This window comes from Agelaius phoeniceus, chromosome 4 (assembly GCF_051311805.1).
Source record: "Agelaius phoeniceus isolate bAgePho1 chromosome 4, bAgePho1.hap1, whole genome shotgun sequence".
Classification (NCBI taxonomy): domain Eukaryota; kingdom Metazoa; phylum Chordata; class Aves; order Passeriformes; family Icteridae; genus Agelaius; species Agelaius phoeniceus.
In genome coordinates this window covers 17,265,490-17,285,065 of record NC_135268.1, presented here as the reverse complement: position 1 = coordinate 17,285,065, position 19,576 = coordinate 17,265,490, and the positions used below count along the sequence as shown (strand labels likewise).

Genomic DNA, 19,576 nt, shown 5'->3' with positions numbered 1-19,576 from the left:
GCTCCTCCGGTGTGGGAGCGAGCCTGGGACGTGCTCGGTATGGAACCCGAGCTCCCGAGGTGGCTTCTGGAGATGCTTCCCCACGGGAAGGAAAGCGCGTAGTCGCAGTGTTTCAGGTGCAGATGACGCGCTGCCCAGGGTAGGTAAAGGCCAGCAAGACCCGGGTGTCGTGGCACCCCTTGTGTGGGAGCAATCCGTGGGCACGATCACTATTGGGGGTGGTGTCCTAAGTGAGGTGATGGGCTCCCAAAGAGAGTGACAGTTCTGCCCGATGGGAATGAAAGCACGTAGCCCCAGTGTTCCAGGTGCCGAAGACACGCTGCCCAGAGCGGGTAAAGGCTAGCGGGACCATTCTATCTTGGTACCTTTCGCGTTGTATCAATCCCCGGGTGTATCCGATATTGGAGCTCGCTTCCTAATGCCGAAACCGCGGTCGTGAAAGGGAATGGAACACCTTTCCTTGAGAAGAGAAGCACCGGTCTAACTGTTGCTGCTGCCCGTCACCACCTACCCGGCAGAGGCAGAGGCCAGCGAGACCTTTCCGTCCCGGCAATGCGCCGTGCCGGCCCGGGAGCTCCCCTCAGAGCGCGGCCGCAGCTCGCAGGGCGGGCTCGGGGAGCTTGGGAGCCCCGACCTGCCCTGGGAGGCTGCGCTCCCTACGCACAGCCGTGCTCTAGGTCTCCGTGGTGAGGAGGGCAGCCCTTCCCTCCCCTGCTGTCCCTGGCGAGGGCCGCCCTTCCTTCCCTTCTCTTCCTTCCCTCCCCTCCCCTCCTCTCCGTGGCGCGCGCCAGGCCCCGCCCCCCAGGCCCGACGGCCATCTTGGCCGGGTGGCGGCGGCGGCGCGAGCACGTTGCGCGCGCGGGCCCGCGCGCGGGATCACCGGACGCCGTTTCCCGGCCGCGGCGCGAGGGCGCCGCGCGCGCTCCCACCCCTCCTGCCCCCGGCCCCGCCGCACCCCCCTCACAGCTCCCGGTAAGCAGCGCCGGGGGGGAATCCCCAGCTTCCCGCACGGGAATGGAGGCGGTGGGGAAGGGGCCCCGCTCCTCATGGTCTGCTGCCGGCCTGGGCTCGGCCTGGGCGGCGGCCTCGCCCGTAGCACCGTGGGAGAAGGGTCGGCTCGACCGCGCCCCGCCCGGGCCTCAGGGCCGGAGACTCCCGGGGATCGGGGCTCGCTGCCGGCGTGAGCACGGCCCGGGCCGGCACTGCCTGCACACGCGGCACGTCATCCCCGACGCCTCGGGTTTTGTGGCAGCCGGGGTCAGAGCGCCGGCCCTGCTGCTGTTCCCGGCCGCGGGTATGGCTCCCTGTGGATGCAGCGCGGGATCCTCGCCTGGCGGCGGTGGCCTGGCTCTGGGAAAGGGAACGCCGGCATTTTGCTCCTATGAAAACTGGGAACTTCCTGCTCGGGCTGGGGGGGAAGGCCGAATTTTGCCTTCTTTTGAGGGAAGCTGATCTCCACGTGGGTACTTGTGGGGCGGTGAGGAGATCAAGCCTTCCTGCAGGTGCGATAAGATAACGGGGTAAGGCCGTTTTCTAGGAGGTATGTGTAAAAACAAAAGAAGTCGGCAGGGCTTTTCTTAAGGACCATGGTAGTGTTTCCTGCCTGGAATGCATTTAGATACTTCACCTGCAAGTTCCTGTGACAGTTTTCACGTCCTAATTTAAGTTTCCCTGCTGTGGTTCCTTCCATAAACTGCAGTCCTAAACCAGTGGTCATGAAATACTTTCATTAGTTTCATTAGATTGCTAATTTACGGGTTCGTTCTCACGCATTTTACTTCATGTTAAGGGGAAATGTTAAAGATTGAGTGATAATTAATACTGCTCAGCACAAGCTAAACACACCCACTCGTTCTGCAGCGTCAGTATACTTGACCATATGCTTTCATGTTAACATATTTTCTTATTCATGACGTGTCTTATGAGTAACATAATGATTTAATACAGTAGGGAAATCTGGGGCATGTCTGAACTTCTTTTTTTACATTGCCTCAGTTTCTTAAATGTGAAAACCTTAAGCATAGACTAGTTCTTGTATCATTTACTGTTGCTTCTGCTTTGACACTTACAGATGTAGTGATCTCCCATATGCAGTTGAAAATCTCTTTTACCTTAAATTTCAATTTTTTGGGGGTATTCTAGTTCTTGGCTTTATTGTTCTTGTTATCGTGTGACTGTATGTAGTCCATTGGCAGTGGAGTTGAGAGGCAGTTCTCAATTGCTTGTTTTCAGTGGCAGCTGGAAATGCTGCTCATCCTCGCTTATTTCCACAGTACTTCTCTCTGAGGTCTCATGCACTGTAATTTTATGAAGTGTTCACTGGTTTTGTGCAAAGTAACTGAAGATGGCACAATTCTGAACCCAGGCCTTGCCTTCACATCTTTCAATGAATGGTCTCTGGTTCTGTTTCAGTCTTCATTTACTTTTAATGTTTAAATTTTTCTTTGTTTAAGCCTGAAAAATTCAGTGCAATTACAAATTCTTCTCGGTCATAATTGCCTTGACTTAGTAAATTACAATTTTGCTCTAATGCATGAGAAAGAAATAAATATTATTAATGCAAGCACATTGCACATGTTCTATAGATTGTACATTGCTGTTCCCTTCTGTGGCAGATAGCAAGGTCTGCACGTGGACAACTTTTTTTATTTTTGTAATCTGGTGTGTCAGGGTGTGCAGCAGCTGTAGCAGACAGCCCAAGAATGCTGACTTAGAAGGCTTGTGATAACATGTTTGGTGTCTTATTTTTAGACATGTTTCATTTTTTGTATTAAATTACATAATTGAATGTAATGGGCAGCTTTTGGCTTTAATGAATGATACTGACAGGGCCTTTACAACATTTTCCTTTTTCTCTAGCCAGCAGTTTTTAGTCATTCTCTCCTTCCTTCACCTGTGTTGTCTGTCTATGCTGGGAATATTTTCTGCTGCCACACCATCATCATTCAATAACTCAAATAGCTCTTTACCCTAGTAGTTAGTTGCAAATTAGTATTTTCATACTCTGTTTTTTATTCTGTTCTTGATATGGAAAGGAGAAGCACAGTCATGAAGTCAAATGCTTCTGAGTACCAGTTTCTCCTGCCCCTGAAGTGCTGACTGCACTGCTCGGTTACTGGTGTGCTGCACTGTAACATTGCTGATCTGTGTTCAGTCTCCTGAGAGTTCTACATCTGTTCCTTGCAGTCAGACCATCCTATTCCATATGTTCATTTCAATGCCACTCAGCTAACTGGATGTAGATATGTAACTTGAGTTCAGTCTGGTTTTGGACAGTTTGTTTATTTGTTCCTGAGTTCTAAGTAGATATTATTATTTTCTTCTGTGGAGAGTTGTCATTGTAGATATCAGCACAGTCCTGGAAATATTACAGAAGTTCACTTTTTTTTTTTTTCTGAAAATGGTTAAGACCACTAGAGAGTTTTGGATAAACTGACACCTCTGTCACATAGATGGGAGCAGAGTGGGAGGAGTGTGTGATGTGTGTCTCCATCCTGCTTCATGACTTCTATTCCTCCCACCATGTACTCTAATAAATGCTTAGTGTACATACTTAATTCACTGACCCCTTCAAAACTGTTCACCACAGATTGGGCATTTTTGTGTAAGTTAGAATTAACTGTAAGTTAGAATGGAACTTACATGGGCATCTTCCCTAGGAAGTTAGAATTAGAAAAATACCCAAACTCAGGCTGTTTCATTGCTTACCAGCCACAGTGTGATTCAGCAGCAAGTGTAAACTTCAGTCTGATTATCCCACCAAGACTGTGGAAAGCTTGCTGAGGAGCTTGGCAAGAATTGCTTGTTTCAAGCCGTGTTTGCCTTGGTGTCTGGGAGCAGCCCCATCCCACTCTCCTGCTGTGGAGCTGCAGGCTAGACCCCGGCTGGAGGGTGGGTGGCTGAGGGGGGGTGGCCGGGCTGAGCTTCGAGCAGGGACTGGGGGGCTGGGGAGGGAGGTTTGGTCCTGGGGCACCCCACAGGACTGGTTCACTGCTGCCTACAGCTCAGGTGGGAGATCCACAGTGCCCTGGCTGCTCAGGCCGTGGAGAAAGGGCCACTTGGCACTTCCCTTGGGAAAACAGAGAGGGAATCATTCACCCCCAAATACTCTTTGTAAACTGCAGGATTTTAGTGAAAGGCACTGGGATGTCTTCCCAAAAAATGTATCTGTATTTGAAGTAATGACAACATCCAGTATCTGTCCCCAAGAAAATTACCCTGACTAAAGCACCTTTATAGCCTTCAAAAATAAGGCTTTCAGTTTGTTGTTTCCTGATGTATTAAAGTGGGAACTGCAGACTCATTATTCCAGGCCTGTTTGCCTGGTCTACAGATGCAATTTCAATGTTCAGCCCTACTTTGTCAATCTGGTCTGACAACACAGAACTGTTGAATCACTTTTAATTTTTTTTTCTTATATTCAGTCATTTATTTGAAAACATCAGCTGTGTTAATAAGACTTTCTGGCTTAGGAAATTTAAAATAGTAAAGGAAAAAAAAGAAACGTAAGTAGAAACCTCCACAATATGGTTGGCAGTGTGAGTAATAGTTACATTCATTTATAGGTGATGAAGAATATCTTTTGACATTAGTTTTAAAATACTTTGGAAACTGAATAAAGGAATAAGACTACCACTTTTTAAAGGAACCACTTAAAATGTTGGTACCTATGGCAGTAATGGATTTAAGGATGCAATAACATCAGCTTTTCTGACTTTTGCTGTTGGGTGTCCATCTTCCAGATATTGCAGTAGTAGCTGGAGGATTCCTTCCAACTGAAGTGTATAGAAGGGTAGAATTTAACATGATGTGTGCCATACACCCATTTTATTCTTCTTCCTTCATGAGTCTGCAAGTCACAACCTTTCTTCCTCCAATAGCCATATGTAGTAAATATAGTCTGTGAACCACTGCAGGATGCTTTGGTTTGGAGAAGCAAAGATGAGCTGGGCATCCAAAAAAAAACCTTCCCTTAATTAGAAATGTTGGAATCCTTTGGATGCAGCTGCACCTTTGCACTGTATGGAAACCTGAAGTATTTCCAGACTCCTTCCCAGTTATATCATTATACTACTGATACTGCATTGAAATGATTTTGAGCATGCATCATCTGTAGGGCTGCCATCCCTTTGTTTAGTGAGATGGAAATGTTTTGTACTTTATGGCATTTATTTTTACAACAACAAAAAAAAAAAGTCATTTGCAATATCTTAAAATCTTCCAAGGGCCTCATAAGTCAGTCGTCTTTGTTCTGGAGCTGGAGGGAGTTGCCCTTAGGTGTGTCTTGTTCATAGGAAGATAAAAGTCATTATTTTCATTATTATGAGTGAATATAGTAAAGGAAATAGAAATGTACTTTAAAACGCATTCCACCTTTTTTTGTCTATCAAGACTTAAATTTAAAATTCTGTGCCCTCCCTCCATTTGCTGCAGCTGTACAAAGTCCCATTGCAATCCAGTACTTGTCAATGTACATTACAAAGAACAAAGAGGGGCTTATAGAGAGGAATACAAGTCATAATTTCAGTTCTTTGCATGCATTTGTTTGTGATTTCAAGAATATTTAATCATCTTGTACTCCACAGAATTATAGAGTTTTTTAGGTTGGAAAAGACCTCTAAGATTATTGAGTCCAACCATTAACCCAGCTCTTGCTCCTACCCTGTGTCCCTGAGGGCCACATCTGCATGTCTTTTAAATACCTCCAGGGATGGTGACTCAGCCACTTCCCTGAGCTGCCTGTTGCAATGCTTGTCCACCTTTCAGCGAAGATAGCTTTCCTGACATCCAGTCTAAACCTCCCCTGCTGAGATCTGAGGCTGTTTCCTCTTGTCCTGTGTCCTGTTGTTTTGAAGAAGAGCCCGAATCCCCTCCTTGCTATACCCTCCTTTCAGACAGGTGTAGAGAGTGAGAGGGGCTCTCTTGAGCCTCCCTTCCTGGACTAAACATCCACAGCTCCCCCAGCTGTTCCTCAGAGCGGTGCTCCAGAGCCTTCCCCAGCTCCACTGCCCTTCCTGGGCTCGATCCAGCCCCTCAGTGACTTTCTTTAGTGAGGGGCCCAGAGCAGGACACAGCACTCAAGGGGTGTCCCCCCCCCGAGTCCAGGGGGACAATCCCTGCCCTGGTCCTGCTGGCCACACGGCTGCTGATCCAGGCCAGGATGCCACTGGCCTTCTTGGCCACCTGGGCACAGCTGGCTTGTGTTCAGTCACTGTCACCGGCCACCTCCAGGTCCTTTTCCACCAGGCAGTTTTCCTTACACTCTTCCCCAGCCTGTGGCACTGCCTGGGGTGGCTGTGACCCAAGGGCAGGACCCAGCACTTGGCCTTACTGATCCTCATGATCCCCATGGATCCAGCTTGGCTAGATCCCTTTGCAGAGCCTTTCTATGTTCTTTATAAAGAATTTTACTTACTTTTATTTAAATCTATTATAGGCATTGATACCATATTAGGAAATTAAGAAGGTAACTGTAGTTATTCAGATACTAATGAAACTCAAGATTAAAGAATCAAACATCATCATGAATGGCTGCTCACATTGCCTGGTTTACTTTTTATACTCAGTTAAAAATTTTCACTTTGAAAACTGGTTTACATTTTACACTGTTTTAATCCTTTAATACAGAATATTGGCATACAGTTGGTAAATGTATATTCAATCATATCCTTAGAGTAATAGTTGTAGTCACAATTTGTCAATGTGAACAAGGGTACTTTATAGTAGGTAACTTGTAAAACTAAAATTTGGAGCTGTATAGATCCTTATGTTCTTACTAGAGTGTACTTTTTTGGAAACAAATCCATTTTGAGATAAATCGCAATTTTATTTCTACACTGGAAAAATAGTAATGGGACAGAAAGACGATGTTAAAAATTTGTGCAGTTATCTACACACCAGTATCCTTGTTATTTGTATCTCTAACTCTGCTGTTTGCCATGTTGCATAAAGGAGGAAAAGAAATAATTTTGCATTTTTCATCTCTCCACTCCACTAGCAATAACTTAGGTTAGATATGTCTGTTATCTGTGCTGTCAGTAACCTGGTCTCTTATGGGTTTTTTTCTTTTGGTTTTTTTTTTTTTTTCTTTAAGGTCTGGAAGACTCCCACTACTCCTTCTTATAATTGGTGTATGTGTTTAACCCTAAATTGTGCATTATGGCCGACAAATTAACAAGAATTGCTATAGTCAACCATGACAAATGTAAGCCAAAGAAATGTCGTCAGGAATGCAAGAAGAGTTGTCCTGTGGTTCGAATGGGTAAGAGATACAATGTAACAAAGTGTTGAAGCAATTGGATTTTAAACTTTTAAATCAGTTCTACTCTATAGAATGAGCTTTATATAACTGATAGATTTTTGTGTATCATTCAAGCTTTTTTGTTCATAAAGCTTTTAGAAATATCACTAAAAGTATGAACAATTCTTAGTAATAACAACACTTTTCAAGCCTTTGGATAATCTGAATCTTCAGTGAAGGTTCATCAGTTACAAGGTCCTCTGTGAAATTTAGTAGGCAGGATTTCTGATTCACCAGAAACTGAACTGATCTTATCTTAATTTTTTTCACCAGGAAAACTTTGCATAGAAGTCACATCACAGAACAAAATAGCATGGATTTCAGAAACACTTTGTATTGGTTGTGGTATTTGCATCAAGGTAAAAATAAAACTGCTTTATTTAAAGTGCTAAGTTTTCCTTATTTTGTTATTACATTTAGCAATGCATATGTAACTTCAAAAAGCAGTTTTCTTTCCTGGATTAATCAGACCAAGTTAACTTACTGTTTATAGAAAGTGAAGAACTGTGTCACTTGACTGAACTGGTCGGATTGCAAGGTGCGGGTTTTGTTTGTGGCTTTGTTTTTGCTTGGCCTTGTTTGGGTTTTTTGTTTGTGTCTGTAGACACCTAGCAGTAAAAAGATGTTTTTTGTGAAAGGTGTAGAATATATGTGCTGTGCCTTATTTGTATTGTAGACTGACAGTCTAAACTGCAGACTACTGATTTGAAAAATGTGGCACAGAACTTCCTTGGCAGGTTGACCCATGTAAAGGAAATTTGGTAGAGGTCCATTTAAAAATACAAATGCACAGCTGGGTGCAGTACAAAACATAGGCTTTTGTTAATAAATTGTGTGCACTAATAATCTATAATTTATTTCAATTCCAGAAATGTCCTTTTGGAGCCTTGTCAATTGTTAACTTACCTAGCAACCTGGAGAAAGAAACAACACATAGATACTGTGCCAATGCCTTCAAACTTCACAGGTATTTTATTTTTCAAATATCAAAGAGACAAAAAAATCCAAGTTTTTGATAGTGTAAACATAGTGCACGTCAAAGTGTTCTTGGTTCTTACCCCAGTAGCTTCCTTTTAGAATGTTAGTTAAATTGTTCTTATTAAAAAGTATTATAATTAAATAAATTAGTGTTAGGGATTATTTTACAGAGCCCCTATTTAAAAACAGACTGTCCTTAAGTATTTCTTATGCTCTACTATTTTTAAGGAACTTGATATGATTTGGGTTAGATATTTGCAAACTAACAAAGGCTGTAATAATCAGAAGGTCTGAAAAAGGGTTGCAGCATTTACTTGCCCACTAAGTGTTGGTGTGTGATGGCATAAATGTAACACAAACTTACCAATGTTTTGTACAGGTTGCCTATCCCTCGTCCAGGTGAAGTACTGGGATTGGTTGGAACCAATGGTATTGGAAAATCAACTGCCTTGAAAATTTTAGCAGGAAAACAGAAGCCAAATCTTGGAAAATATGATGTATGTATCAGCAATAAAAAAGAGTTAGCATTTTAGGTAGCTGTTTATTTTTTTGGACTGAACATTTGTATCTGTGAATGGGATAGATTTGTGGGGTTGTTGGCACTTTGATATTGACAGCCAGTGACCTACTCCACACGGCACCAGTAGTAGAAGCTTATTGCTAACAATTTGCCTTCTTGCAAATTGTGTATATCTCTCAAGAAAGATAAGGGCACTAATTGTAATTGTAATTCACAAAAGATAAAAATCAGAGGTAGGTTTCTTGAAGTCATACTTATGGGCTTGGAATTTTTTTAATACCAGTCTTTAAAAAACATCACGTGTTTTTCCCTGCATAATTTACCTGTTCCCATCAGAAATTTCCATAGCCCAAGTACTGGAGCTTCTTCTAAGTTTCCTTTGTTTTTATCTGAACAGGTCAAGTGTCTATGAGCACTTACTGTGTATCCTTGGGATCTCTTAGGCATTTTTATCTTTGATTCTTCTTTGATTCTTTTGAGGAAGATTTCTCATAGAGTATGTTATTATTGTAAGTTGTGGTTGAAGGTATTTCCCCTGTACACTTGAATACTGAGGTCTGAAAAATCCTTAGTTTCTTCATGTTGCTAGTTACTTAGAAATAAGACTTTTTGAGAATGAGACTTAAAACTTGTAATCTGCTGGTATTCATAGGAGTTCATAATCCATTTTCCTATGTGTTTGCTCCAAGTCAAACTGCAGCCAGTGAGCAAAATATTTTACAAGGGCTTCTTTACCTAGCACTACTCCAAAGAATGAATACATTAGAGAAAGGGCATAAATAATGACTATTAGGACTCCTTTTATCAGTATTTCAGATGTTACAGATTGCATGGGGATAATTGAATTCTGATGAACACTTTTGTCCTTCAGGAAGCGCTTGTAAGAACAAGTGTGTTGATACTTTCTTCAGCAGTTTCTTTACCTGAAAGAGTAATGTTTTAATGAACTGCTCAGTCATGGCTGCTACCTAAAGCTGCAAAGAAATAGTCATTTCCCAGCTACATTTTACATTCTCTTTCAAGTTTGGTTTATATTATTTTGTGGACTTCTTGTTTCAGGTGGTAGTAATGCAGAAATAGCAAAACTTTTGACTTTCTGAATGTGTACTTAATTGAATTACCATGCTTCCAAAATCAGACTTTGCTGTGAAGGAGCCATATCAGTATGACCACAGAAACACGTGGTATGAATTGAATCTTCCATGTTGCTTCTGCTCTAAAACTGATGAAGCATTTCTTCTGTGTATTTGCTTGGTTTGGAAATATGACTGTGTCAGTCTGATCCATACTGTTTATCATCAAAGTAATTAACTCAGCACCCCTCAGAGTAGTACAGTGTGCAAGGGGGAACTTTTTCCTGGGTGATTGCTCTGAGCAGTTCCTTTATTTTCAATTTGTCATTTTTCCTTTCTTTTTTTTTTCCTTCTGTTTCCTTGAAAATGTTTGCTAGAAGCAGAGAAAATTACCAGATTTGTTGCATCTTCTGTGCTAGTTCGTGCTTTTATCATTCCAGTCCTTTTCCTTTGGATTAGCTGTATCAGATAGCTAATAAGTGTGGTTACATTAATCCATGCTGTCATTTTCCCCATGAAGTTGTTTCAGTTCAGTAGCTTCTTAGCTGTGCAAATTTTAATTTTTTTTGGAAGATTAGTGAAACCTGGAAAAAGAAGGTCTCTCTAAACTTTGTTTTTGGAATGCTTTTGCAGATTTTTTTGGTTTGTTCTCTTACAAGCATATTCTATTTGCCTTATTGATTGGAATTTGAAATTAGGGCTCCTCACTATGTTTTTAAATGGTATAAGTAAACCCAGGCTTTAATTTTGTCACAGGATCCACCTGACTGGCAAGAAATTTTGACTTACTTCCGAGGATCTGAATTACAGAACTATTTTACCAAGATCCTGGAAGATGACCTTAAAGCTATCATTAAACCTCAGTACGTGGACCAGATCCCTAAAGCTGCAAAGGTGAGACATTTCATGAGTTAATAGAAAGCTGGGAGCTTCTTCTGTAGTACTTCTTATGTGTTTAAAGGTTTTATTTAGCAGCATAACTCAGAACTGTTTGAAATTTTTAATATTGGTTGGGGTTTTTTATTATTTATCACACAGGGAACAGTGGGATCAATTCTGGATAGGAAGGATGAAACCAAGACACAAACTGTTGTGTGTCAGCAGCTTGGTAAGTAATTTTGTACAGTCAAAATTTGAGAAGTTCATATTTACTGAAACAATCAAGTTACCACAATATGATAGAGCATGTGAATTATGCCAACTCAAAGAGAGAAAAAGTGCTTTAGTGTAAATCCCAGGGCATGCTGTCATATAAATAACACAAATAATACTTTCTGGTGGCAAACTAGTTGATACATTCTAGTTAACAGAATTTAATGCAGTTTCTGTTTCATAGTAGAAAGTGCTTATTTTTAAATCCGGAAAAATCCCACTTAACATCTGCTGCTCTTGCTTGCTCACAAATATGGCAAAATCTGAGCATCCTCCCTTCTACACTGCATGTAAAAATGTTATCTTAATATTCCACACTCCCCCCAAAGCTTGTATGTATCTAATTTTAGTGGGAGTAACACTGACTTCTGAGATTAACACAATTAATAAGAACATCTGCATAGTCCAGCCCTAGTAATGTTTTGTAGGTGTTTTGTATTTAGTTGTTACTAAATTTAGTTGTTGCTAAATTCACTATGGGATTGTGTTTGGTAGAACTGGGTAGTGAAGGTGAGGCTGCCATTGTGCCACCAAGAATGTGGTCTTTGAGTCCCACTTAATTTATTAATGACACAACCTATTCTTGAAATGTGTTCATTAAGCTGCTGAGAAAATACTTGCTTCACCCATCTCCTGTAAGGTTTGAGGGACTTGATTTTCCTGAAAATCAGAACTCTCCAGGCAAGCCTGACAAGAAGCACTTTCAGAACTGGTATAATTTCTTTTTAGGGCCAGAATCTTCACCAGTGTGGTGGAAAAAGAATAGAAATGTAATTCTTCTGCACAACAGGAAGCAGCCATGCAGCCAATGCTGCAGAGAAGCCAGAGCTTGCTATGACTTAGTATTAGCAGTATGATACTGATGCTGTATAAAGTGAAAGCTTATTGTCCTTCTGTTCTCTTTCCCTCTCTGTAGGATGTTTGCTATGTTATTACATGTTTCTGTAGGTAATAAAAACATGGATTGTTCTGTTGGTTATCACATACCTAAAATTAATCACTTATTTGCAGACTTAACACATCTGAAAGAAAGAAATGTTGAGGACCTTTCAGGAGGAGAACTTCAGAGATTTGCTTGTGCAGTTGTTTGCATTCAGAAGGCTGATATGTATGTTAAATTTACTTCTGTTACACATTGCTTCTAATAATCTGTCTCAGAATATGGTCCTCAAATTTGCACTTATTCTTAACAATAATCTTTTGTATGAAATATTGAAGAATATTTAAAAATTATTAAATAATGTTTTAAATTATTTTTAAAAATTTTCCAGCTCATCAGCTGAAAGCCATTTTTACTTCATGTTTAATCTCTGGATTCTGTATACTTTCATTTATTGAGTGGAAATAGCTGATTTCAGAAGGCAGTGTTAGATTTCAGCATCCCAACCTCATAACCTCTCCCTAATCCAATCTAAATATATCCTGTTGGACAGCACACCTCCCTTAGCTTCTCTGAATAAGAAAGGTACAGCTGCTTCCCCACCTCTTAGAACTTTAGTCCCTCCTCTCCTGTCTTTGCAAGCAGGAAATTACTGTCTAATCTTTGTTATTTCCTGACTCCTTGGGACCAACAAAGCAAGACCAGAAGAGTTACAGGGTTTTGGATTTCTTTTTCATGAATTTTTGGTTGGTTGGTTTTGTTCGCTTGGGCTGCTGTTTTTTGTTTGGTTGGTGGGAATTTCAAGTGGATTTCCTTGTTCAGTTTGCTCTTTTTGGAAAATGTCCTTTTTCCAGTCTTCTGAAGTATTTTTGCACTTTTTAGTTCATTTAGTTAAATTTAAGGTAATTTAAATTTAAGTTAGTGCATGGGAATCCTAACTACTGATTCTTGTAACTTTTGATAACTTTGATAACTTTGTCAGAACTTTTGGCAAAGTAATACTTAACTCACTTTCACGTGGCAGTCTATAGAGAATAAAGGCAGGTGTGCACAATTCTCATTTTTTGTCTCCCTTTCTCAGTATAAATAATGATTCTTTTTTATTTCCATTTACTTAATGGTTGTAATGTTAATATTATGTTTGAATAAATAGAAAGCTTGCATTCACTAAGACTTCACTCTTCCTTTTGGGATTAGCTTCATGTTTGATGAACCCTCCAGCTACTTGGACGTCAAGCAGCGCTTGAAGGCTGCCATTACCATCCGGTCCCTCATAAACCCTGACAGGTAAATACAAGTTTCAGCTGTTTCACCAGACTGTAATAATGCATGACTGCTTACAGAGGGAAGAAGCATCCAGTCCATCCCCTCAGAAGTGCTCACTCCTCAGTATGGCACACTAACAGATGTTTCAGATATTCCATGTCTGTAATATTCTATTCTTTTGCATTTTGGAAACTTATTTCCTGTAGTTTCTGGTCCCATTTCAAAATTCTGTAATAAGGATAGGAAAACATTGGTGGTTACTTTTCACCTGAATATTGCTGTTTCATCCCTTTCTCACAAAGATTTTTTTCTTAAAATGTGCTAAATATTTTTCACTCAAATCAATCAACATCCTTCCACTTAATGTACATAAAGAATCTGCCAGTTCATGCTGAAGATGGACTTTAAATTTATCATTCACGAGTTTTTTGACAGTTTAAAAAATGCTGGTGAGGGATATGAACTCTGTCCTTCTTTAGTATAAAGTGAAGAAATCATATTAACTAAAAATCTTGTTGATAGCTCTTGTTTATGCAAGACTAGATTAAGAAAAAAAGAAAGAAAAAATATTTTGCATTGAGATAAAAAAAGCATCTCTCTGGCTTTGTTTTTCAGGTACATTATTGTTGTAGAGCATGATCTAAGTGTATTAGATTATCTCTCTGACTTTATCTGCTGCCTGTATGGAGTGCCAAGTGCTTATGGTGTTGTTACCATGCCTTTCAGCGTAAGAGAAGGTAATTCTTGCCATATTGCTCTTTTTAAACTTTCCAAAAAAAAGACAGCAAAATGCCAGTTATCTGCTATATAAACATGTCCTCATCCTGTCACAGTTCAGCAATAAAAAAACTGTTTGATTTTTTGCAGAATTTCTGTGTTAAATGATACTTAATTTGTAACTCAACCCAAAAGCCTTCATTTTCACTTGCTGTGGACATAATTTTGATACTTGCAGGTGTTTTGTAAACAGTGGAGTTACACAAAAGACCCTGTAAGTAGTAAAGGGCAGGAGAGAAGTTGAACACTACATACCTCTGTGCTGTGCAACCACACAGTAGTGTTCAACTGAATTGACCCCACTTGTAGTACTGAGACTCAGTAAAAACTAGCTTTGAGAGAGTGGGCCCAACAGCAGGAGTTCCTTTAAACCCCACACACATCACTAACAGTGGCTTTTCAGAAAGAGCTGCTCCAGCCATTCTGTAGTTTAGTAAGGCTCTTCTTCATTCAGTTTGCAATGTGCACACCTTAAAAGAGGAGGTCTTGTTGCTTCTTTTAAAGCATTAAAAATCCAGCATTCTCATTATCAGAATGGAATTTGCAGCCAGGAATTGAAATTCGTCTTGTTTTACTTTGTTGCAGACCTTTCTAATGATCTTTTTTCCTCCCATCATAGGCATAAATATTTTCCTAGATGGCTATGTTCCAACAGAAAATCTAAGGTTTCGAGATGCATCTCTGGTATTTAAGGTAGCTGAGACAGCTAATGAAGAAGAGGTTAAAAAGATGTGTATGTACAAATATCCAGGAATGAAGAAAAAGATGGGAGAGTTTGAACTATCCATAGTAGCTGGAGAATTCACCGATTCTGAAATTATGGTGATGTTAGGGGAAAATGGTAAGTGCGATTTTTGTTGGAAACTACTTCTCCAGCCCTGAATATGCTCCTAAAGCCCTTCTTCACTTTGGAAGCCAGGCTTCACAATTGCTGGGTTTGAGTCAGGTTGAGCTGCTTGTTGCCTGGTGAAGATATCACAGCATGAGCCCCCTGAGTAGGAAGAATGTAAAGTTACTGAGTGTTAACAGTGCCACCGTGTTGTGTTTGTTACCTACCCTGTTTTAAAAACCTAGGTGGCAGTTTTAAGGTGTCTCTTCCATTTGGAAAAGCAAGTAGTAGCAAGTGCTGGAAGATAATATAGGAATTCTCAAAGCAGTATAATTTTAAAACATATTCTTTATTAAATAGTCTTAGTAGTTGTTGTATCAGTGACTTGTTAGAGGTCTAAATTACTAAAAAGTGATTAATGTGTAACTTGTATTTTATTTTATTTCAGGAACTGGCAAAACAACATTTATCCGAATGCTTGCAGGAAGACTTACACCTGATGAAGGAGGTAATGTGTTACACCTGTTTTAAGGATACTGGAAATTCTCTTGTTTACATTATTAATTTTGTCTTTTTTTGTCTTTTTATAGGTGAGGTCCCAGTCCTAAATGTCAGCTACAAACCACAGAAAATCAGCCCTAAATCTACGGTACATTTCAGCCTTATTTATTAAGTATCATGTTTGCTACAAAACACACGTATAGAAATTATTTTATGCCTATTTTGTAGCTGTATCTATTTAGATAGATTTTTTTATTATTCTGTTCCTGCTTGTTTTCTTGTGGTGCATAAAACTGAATGGCAACATTTTCCTTTTGCTAGGGAAGTGTCCGTCAGCTGCTGCACGAGAAGATCAGAGATGCCTATACACACCCCCAGTTTGTAACTGACGTGATGAAACCTCTTCAGATAGAAAACATCATTGACCAGGAGGTATTAATTGCTTAAATCAACATCCTCATTGTCTTAACCCTCAGCCTGTACCTGAACTAAGCCTGGCCTTGTTTCCCCCACCCCGCCAGGTTCAGACGCTGTCTGGTGGTGAGCTGCAGCGTGTAGCGTTAGCGCTTTGTCTGGGTAAACCTGCAGATGTGTATCTGATTGATGAGCCCTCAGCTTACCTGGACTCTGAACAGCGTCTGATGGCTGCCAGAGTCATTAAACGGTGAGTGCACGTGCTGGGCAAGGAGCCAAAATTTGCAGTAGTATTACAATGAGTTCACATTACTCTCTCTTCTTTTCTTCTTTCCCCTCATTTCAGTTTCATTCTCCATGCTAAAAAAACAGCTTTTGTGGTAGAACATGATTTTATCATGGCTACATATCTTGCTGATCGTGTGATTGTTTTTGATGGCATTCCTTCCAAGAACACACTGGCAAACAGGTAAGAGATTCATTGGGATTGCTAAGCAAGATTGTCATCTCTGCCTGTGGAAATTAAAGCTGCATCCAGGACTGTCCTGAGGGTTCTGACTTTTGTTTTGAATCATGGAACAGCAAATGGGATTGATCCTTACCTACAGGCTACCTAAACCACAGTTGGGGCAGGGTTGAGGAACATAACCAAACCCTCAAAAACTAGACCAGCCTTAAGCAATTGCATGATGGCTAAATAACAATAATCAAGGAATGAAAAAAGTACCAACTATAAACTACCCTTCTGAGAATAACTTCCAGCTGCCGTAGACGAAAGCAGTGTACTAGTGGTACTTGTATGCAGATGTAGTGAAGGACAAGTCTTAATGCCAGCATCAGTGTGCATTGCTTTACTCTTTCAGAGCTGTCCCTTTTGATGTCTGCTTTTGTTCCTGTTAGTAATTTCATGTAGATTACAGAGACTTTATGATGAGCAGCCTTATCAGAAAACAGGCTTTTAGAACACTGAGTACTTGGCACAAGCTAGATGAAATAATAAACACACTGTCTGCCATGGCAATCCCCTGCTACCCTGGCTGGGGTAGCCAGGTGGTATTCCTTCCAAGAAACACATGTTGGAATTCAAAAATCACACTCATTCATGGATATTGAGAAAGTTATGTTTTGGGTTGGGTTTTTGTTTCCTTGAATGTAAGCACACATGTAGATACAAAATAAAAAGAAAGAAAAGGTCACAGCTGGAAGCCACAATGAGACACTACTCTCATCTTTCAGCAGCATCTGAGGTAGGGTTTGACTAAAAATGTAGCATGTCATGGTATGTCAAATACAGCTTACATTTGCATTTCCAGACCTGAGTGAGCTCAGGATGGAGATCAAAGTTGCCTGTAATCATATGATATAAAACTTCTGAAAATATAACTAAAATATTCTTCTGTCTCAACAGTCCACAGACTCTCTTGGCTGGAATGAATAAGTTTTTATCTCAGCTTGAAATCACTTTTAGAAGAGACCCCAACAATTACAGACCAAGAATAAATAAACTCAATTCCATCAAGGTAAGAGAGGACCACCTTTGCAGTACAGGAGCTATGACTGTTTGATAGGAAGCCAGATTTTAAAATATGGAACAAAATGAAGATTGACAGGGTAGTTCTACTGTGCTGGAAAAACAGCATCTGAAACTAGTAAGAGTAATAAGGGAAGCAGAAAGGAGTTTAGATAAGTGCCTTTTATTTCAGTTATGTTCAAGTCTGCCAAAGACTGCTTCAAGTAATGGTGACCTTTTTTCTCTTCCCAAGGATGTGGAACAGAAGAAGAGTGGAAACTACTTCTTCCTGGATGACTAAATATTGAATCCCAGCATCTTTTTAACTGGCATCTAGACATGCATATTGGAATCTAAACAGCTGTGATGAGATGGCTCAGATCAGGTTTTAGAACAATTAATCTTTTGGAGCTTAAAATCTCTTGCTGCATTTAACATCTGAGATAGTAGCAGTAAACATCCTAGTCTGAGTAAAACTGCCACTTTCTATATTTTGGTGACTCAGCCCTATTTTCAGTGTAATAATTTCAAAATAGACCACCTTGAAATTGTGCAAATGGGTCTCCTGATTTTTCAAAATTTAAGGGAGGTTTTCAATTCAATATATCCTACTCATGTACCAAGTACTGACTGAACTTCCTCATTTTAAAATAAATCTTTGAAGCTGTTTTCTGTATAAGAGGAAAGTTTACTAAGAATGTCATGCCACAAGACTGACTCCTCTTTTAAAAAGGTTGAATCTCTCTGGCTGAGGGTTTAAAAAATAAAATACCCACGTAACTTGTGACACTGCAGAATTTCTTCAATTACTAATTCAGAAGTGTGTATAATTATATAATGTCACACACCCTTTTCTCACACTACACCTTTTTTAATCATCTGTCCCTGTGCATGTTCTCAGCTCTAGGGATATGAAAATAATCAGTGAAATAATCCTAAAGAATATAAACATTCTTTCCATCTATCCAACTCACTCCTCCATTAAGTTTTCATAAGGCTAAGATGCAGGAATCACTTTTCCCTAAAGTAAAAAGCTTTGATCCTTACTATAACAAAAAAGAAAAAAAATTGAATAAACATTGTTAAAAAACTTCCCTATGCAATAAGGTCCTTTGGGAACTAGAAGGAAAATTTAAATATTCCTGCTTACTTAAGCAGACATGCAAAAAACAACTTTCAGCTATGTGTCATAAAGGATGGAAGGGTATTTTCTATTAAACATTCTCTGCCTTCAGTGGCATGTGAAAAACATGATGAGAAAACATGGCTTTGTTCCTTGTTTACATTTTTGCCTCAGAAGCTACAGAAAGGAGTGGAGGTAATTTGTGGGTTTTTGCCATTCTGTGTGTTAGCAACATGGTTATTTCATAACCTTGGTGGCACTGAGCATTATATCCACACTGCCTCTCTCTGTCTGTAACAGCAGTGCACCTGTACTACAGCAGCAGAGGGACTCTGAAGAAGTGCAGGTACTGAGTACAGCCCTACACAACCATGCTGGTCAGACAAAACTGCCAAAGGCTGTCTAAACTTGTTCTCCTCTGCACAGCTTAACTGCCTTTGGACTGGAGTTGTGCAATCTTCTCTGAATCAGTTGTGATAAGGATAAGGTAAAGATGTGGTTCAGCTGTGTGTCATGCAGCTGAATATTACATATATCAACAGGAGGATCCTGCAATTAAAACATCCTGCCACAGGCCAGAGGTTGGGCCAATCAGTCTACTACTACTCCTTCAGCAAGAGAGGAAACCAGACTTACTTGATCAGCATTGGAGAAAATACACCTACACCTTCCAGTCCTTCACTGTCCTAGAGTAGCAAGGCAGTGTAGGCCCAGGTGAAAGAAGTTGTTTTTTAAATGCAACTTCTAAAAGCACATCCCTCCCAGTTACTGCCATTCCTCTCTTCCCCAGTGTTTCCCAACAGCTTTCTGTAAGGAAGCGTTACTGGCTTCATTCTTGCTACAAAGCTTGTGCTGAACTACCTGCTCTAGGACGGAATGAGTAGTTCAGTGACTGCTGCACAAATTTGGGGTAGAGCTAGAGTTTCAAATTCACCAGTAAACTCAATATACAGCCTTCTTTATGATTTTGAAAGGAGTTGAAATAAACAGAATCTCAATGGTAACAACAGTTAAATGCTTCAGTGTTTGCTTCGTTCTCCACCTGAAAAAGTGAAGATTGCCTCTTTTTCATTCAGGATTTCAAAAGTATTTAGATTAAAAAAAGAAAAACCAAAAAGCCTCCAGCATGACGCCTACGAACAAAAACTCCAAAATCAGTTTATGGCTTCTTTTTGTTTGCTGCCTGCCATATGCTGGTCATCATTCTACTGCCTACTACAACTGGCCCTGTAAGAACAACATTTCATTTAATG

General features: G+C 40.4%; 2 protein-coding genes across 4 annotated transcripts in view; one reads left to right on the top strand and one right to left on the bottom strand.

Moving 5' to 3' along the window:
* The window catches only part of ANAPC10 (anaphase promoting complex subunit 10), a 144,218-nt gene extending 143,484 nt beyond the window's left edge, over positions 1 to 734 (bottom strand). The window contains exon 1 of one of the 2 annotated variants that reach the window (XM_077176990.1): positions 512 to 734. The gene's annotated coding sequence lies outside the window, so the exon portion shown is untranslated. The other variant, XM_054633322.2, reaches the window with a different exon arrangement.
* Positions 6 to 19,332, top strand: ABCE1 (ATP binding cassette subfamily E member 1). Of its 2 annotated transcripts, none has more exons than XM_054633317.2 (18): positions 6 to 143; positions 7,094 to 7,261; positions 7,574 to 7,659; positions 8,170 to 8,267; positions 8,658 to 8,775; positions 10,628 to 10,765; positions 10,910 to 10,979; positions 12,035 to 12,131; positions 13,101 to 13,190; positions 13,785 to 13,906; positions 14,566 to 14,787; positions 15,224 to 15,283; positions 15,366 to 15,424; positions 15,598 to 15,708; positions 15,798 to 15,940; positions 16,037 to 16,159; positions 17,099 to 17,210; positions 17,454 to 19,332. In XM_054633317.2, the coding sequence occupies exons 2-18, from the start codon at positions 7,159 to 7,161 to the stop codon at positions 17,499 to 17,501; spliced, it is 1,800 nt and encodes a 599-aa protein (XP_054489292.1). In that variant the 5' UTR covers positions 6 to 143; positions 7,094 to 7,158; the 3' UTR covers positions 17,502 to 19,332. The 2 variants fall into 2 exon arrangements, with proteins under 2 accessions (XP_054489292.1, XP_054489289.1); XM_054633314.2 differs by lacking the exon at positions 6 to 143 and adding an exon at positions 800 to 972.
* The last annotated feature ends 244 nt before the right edge of the window (positions 19,333 to 19,576 follow it).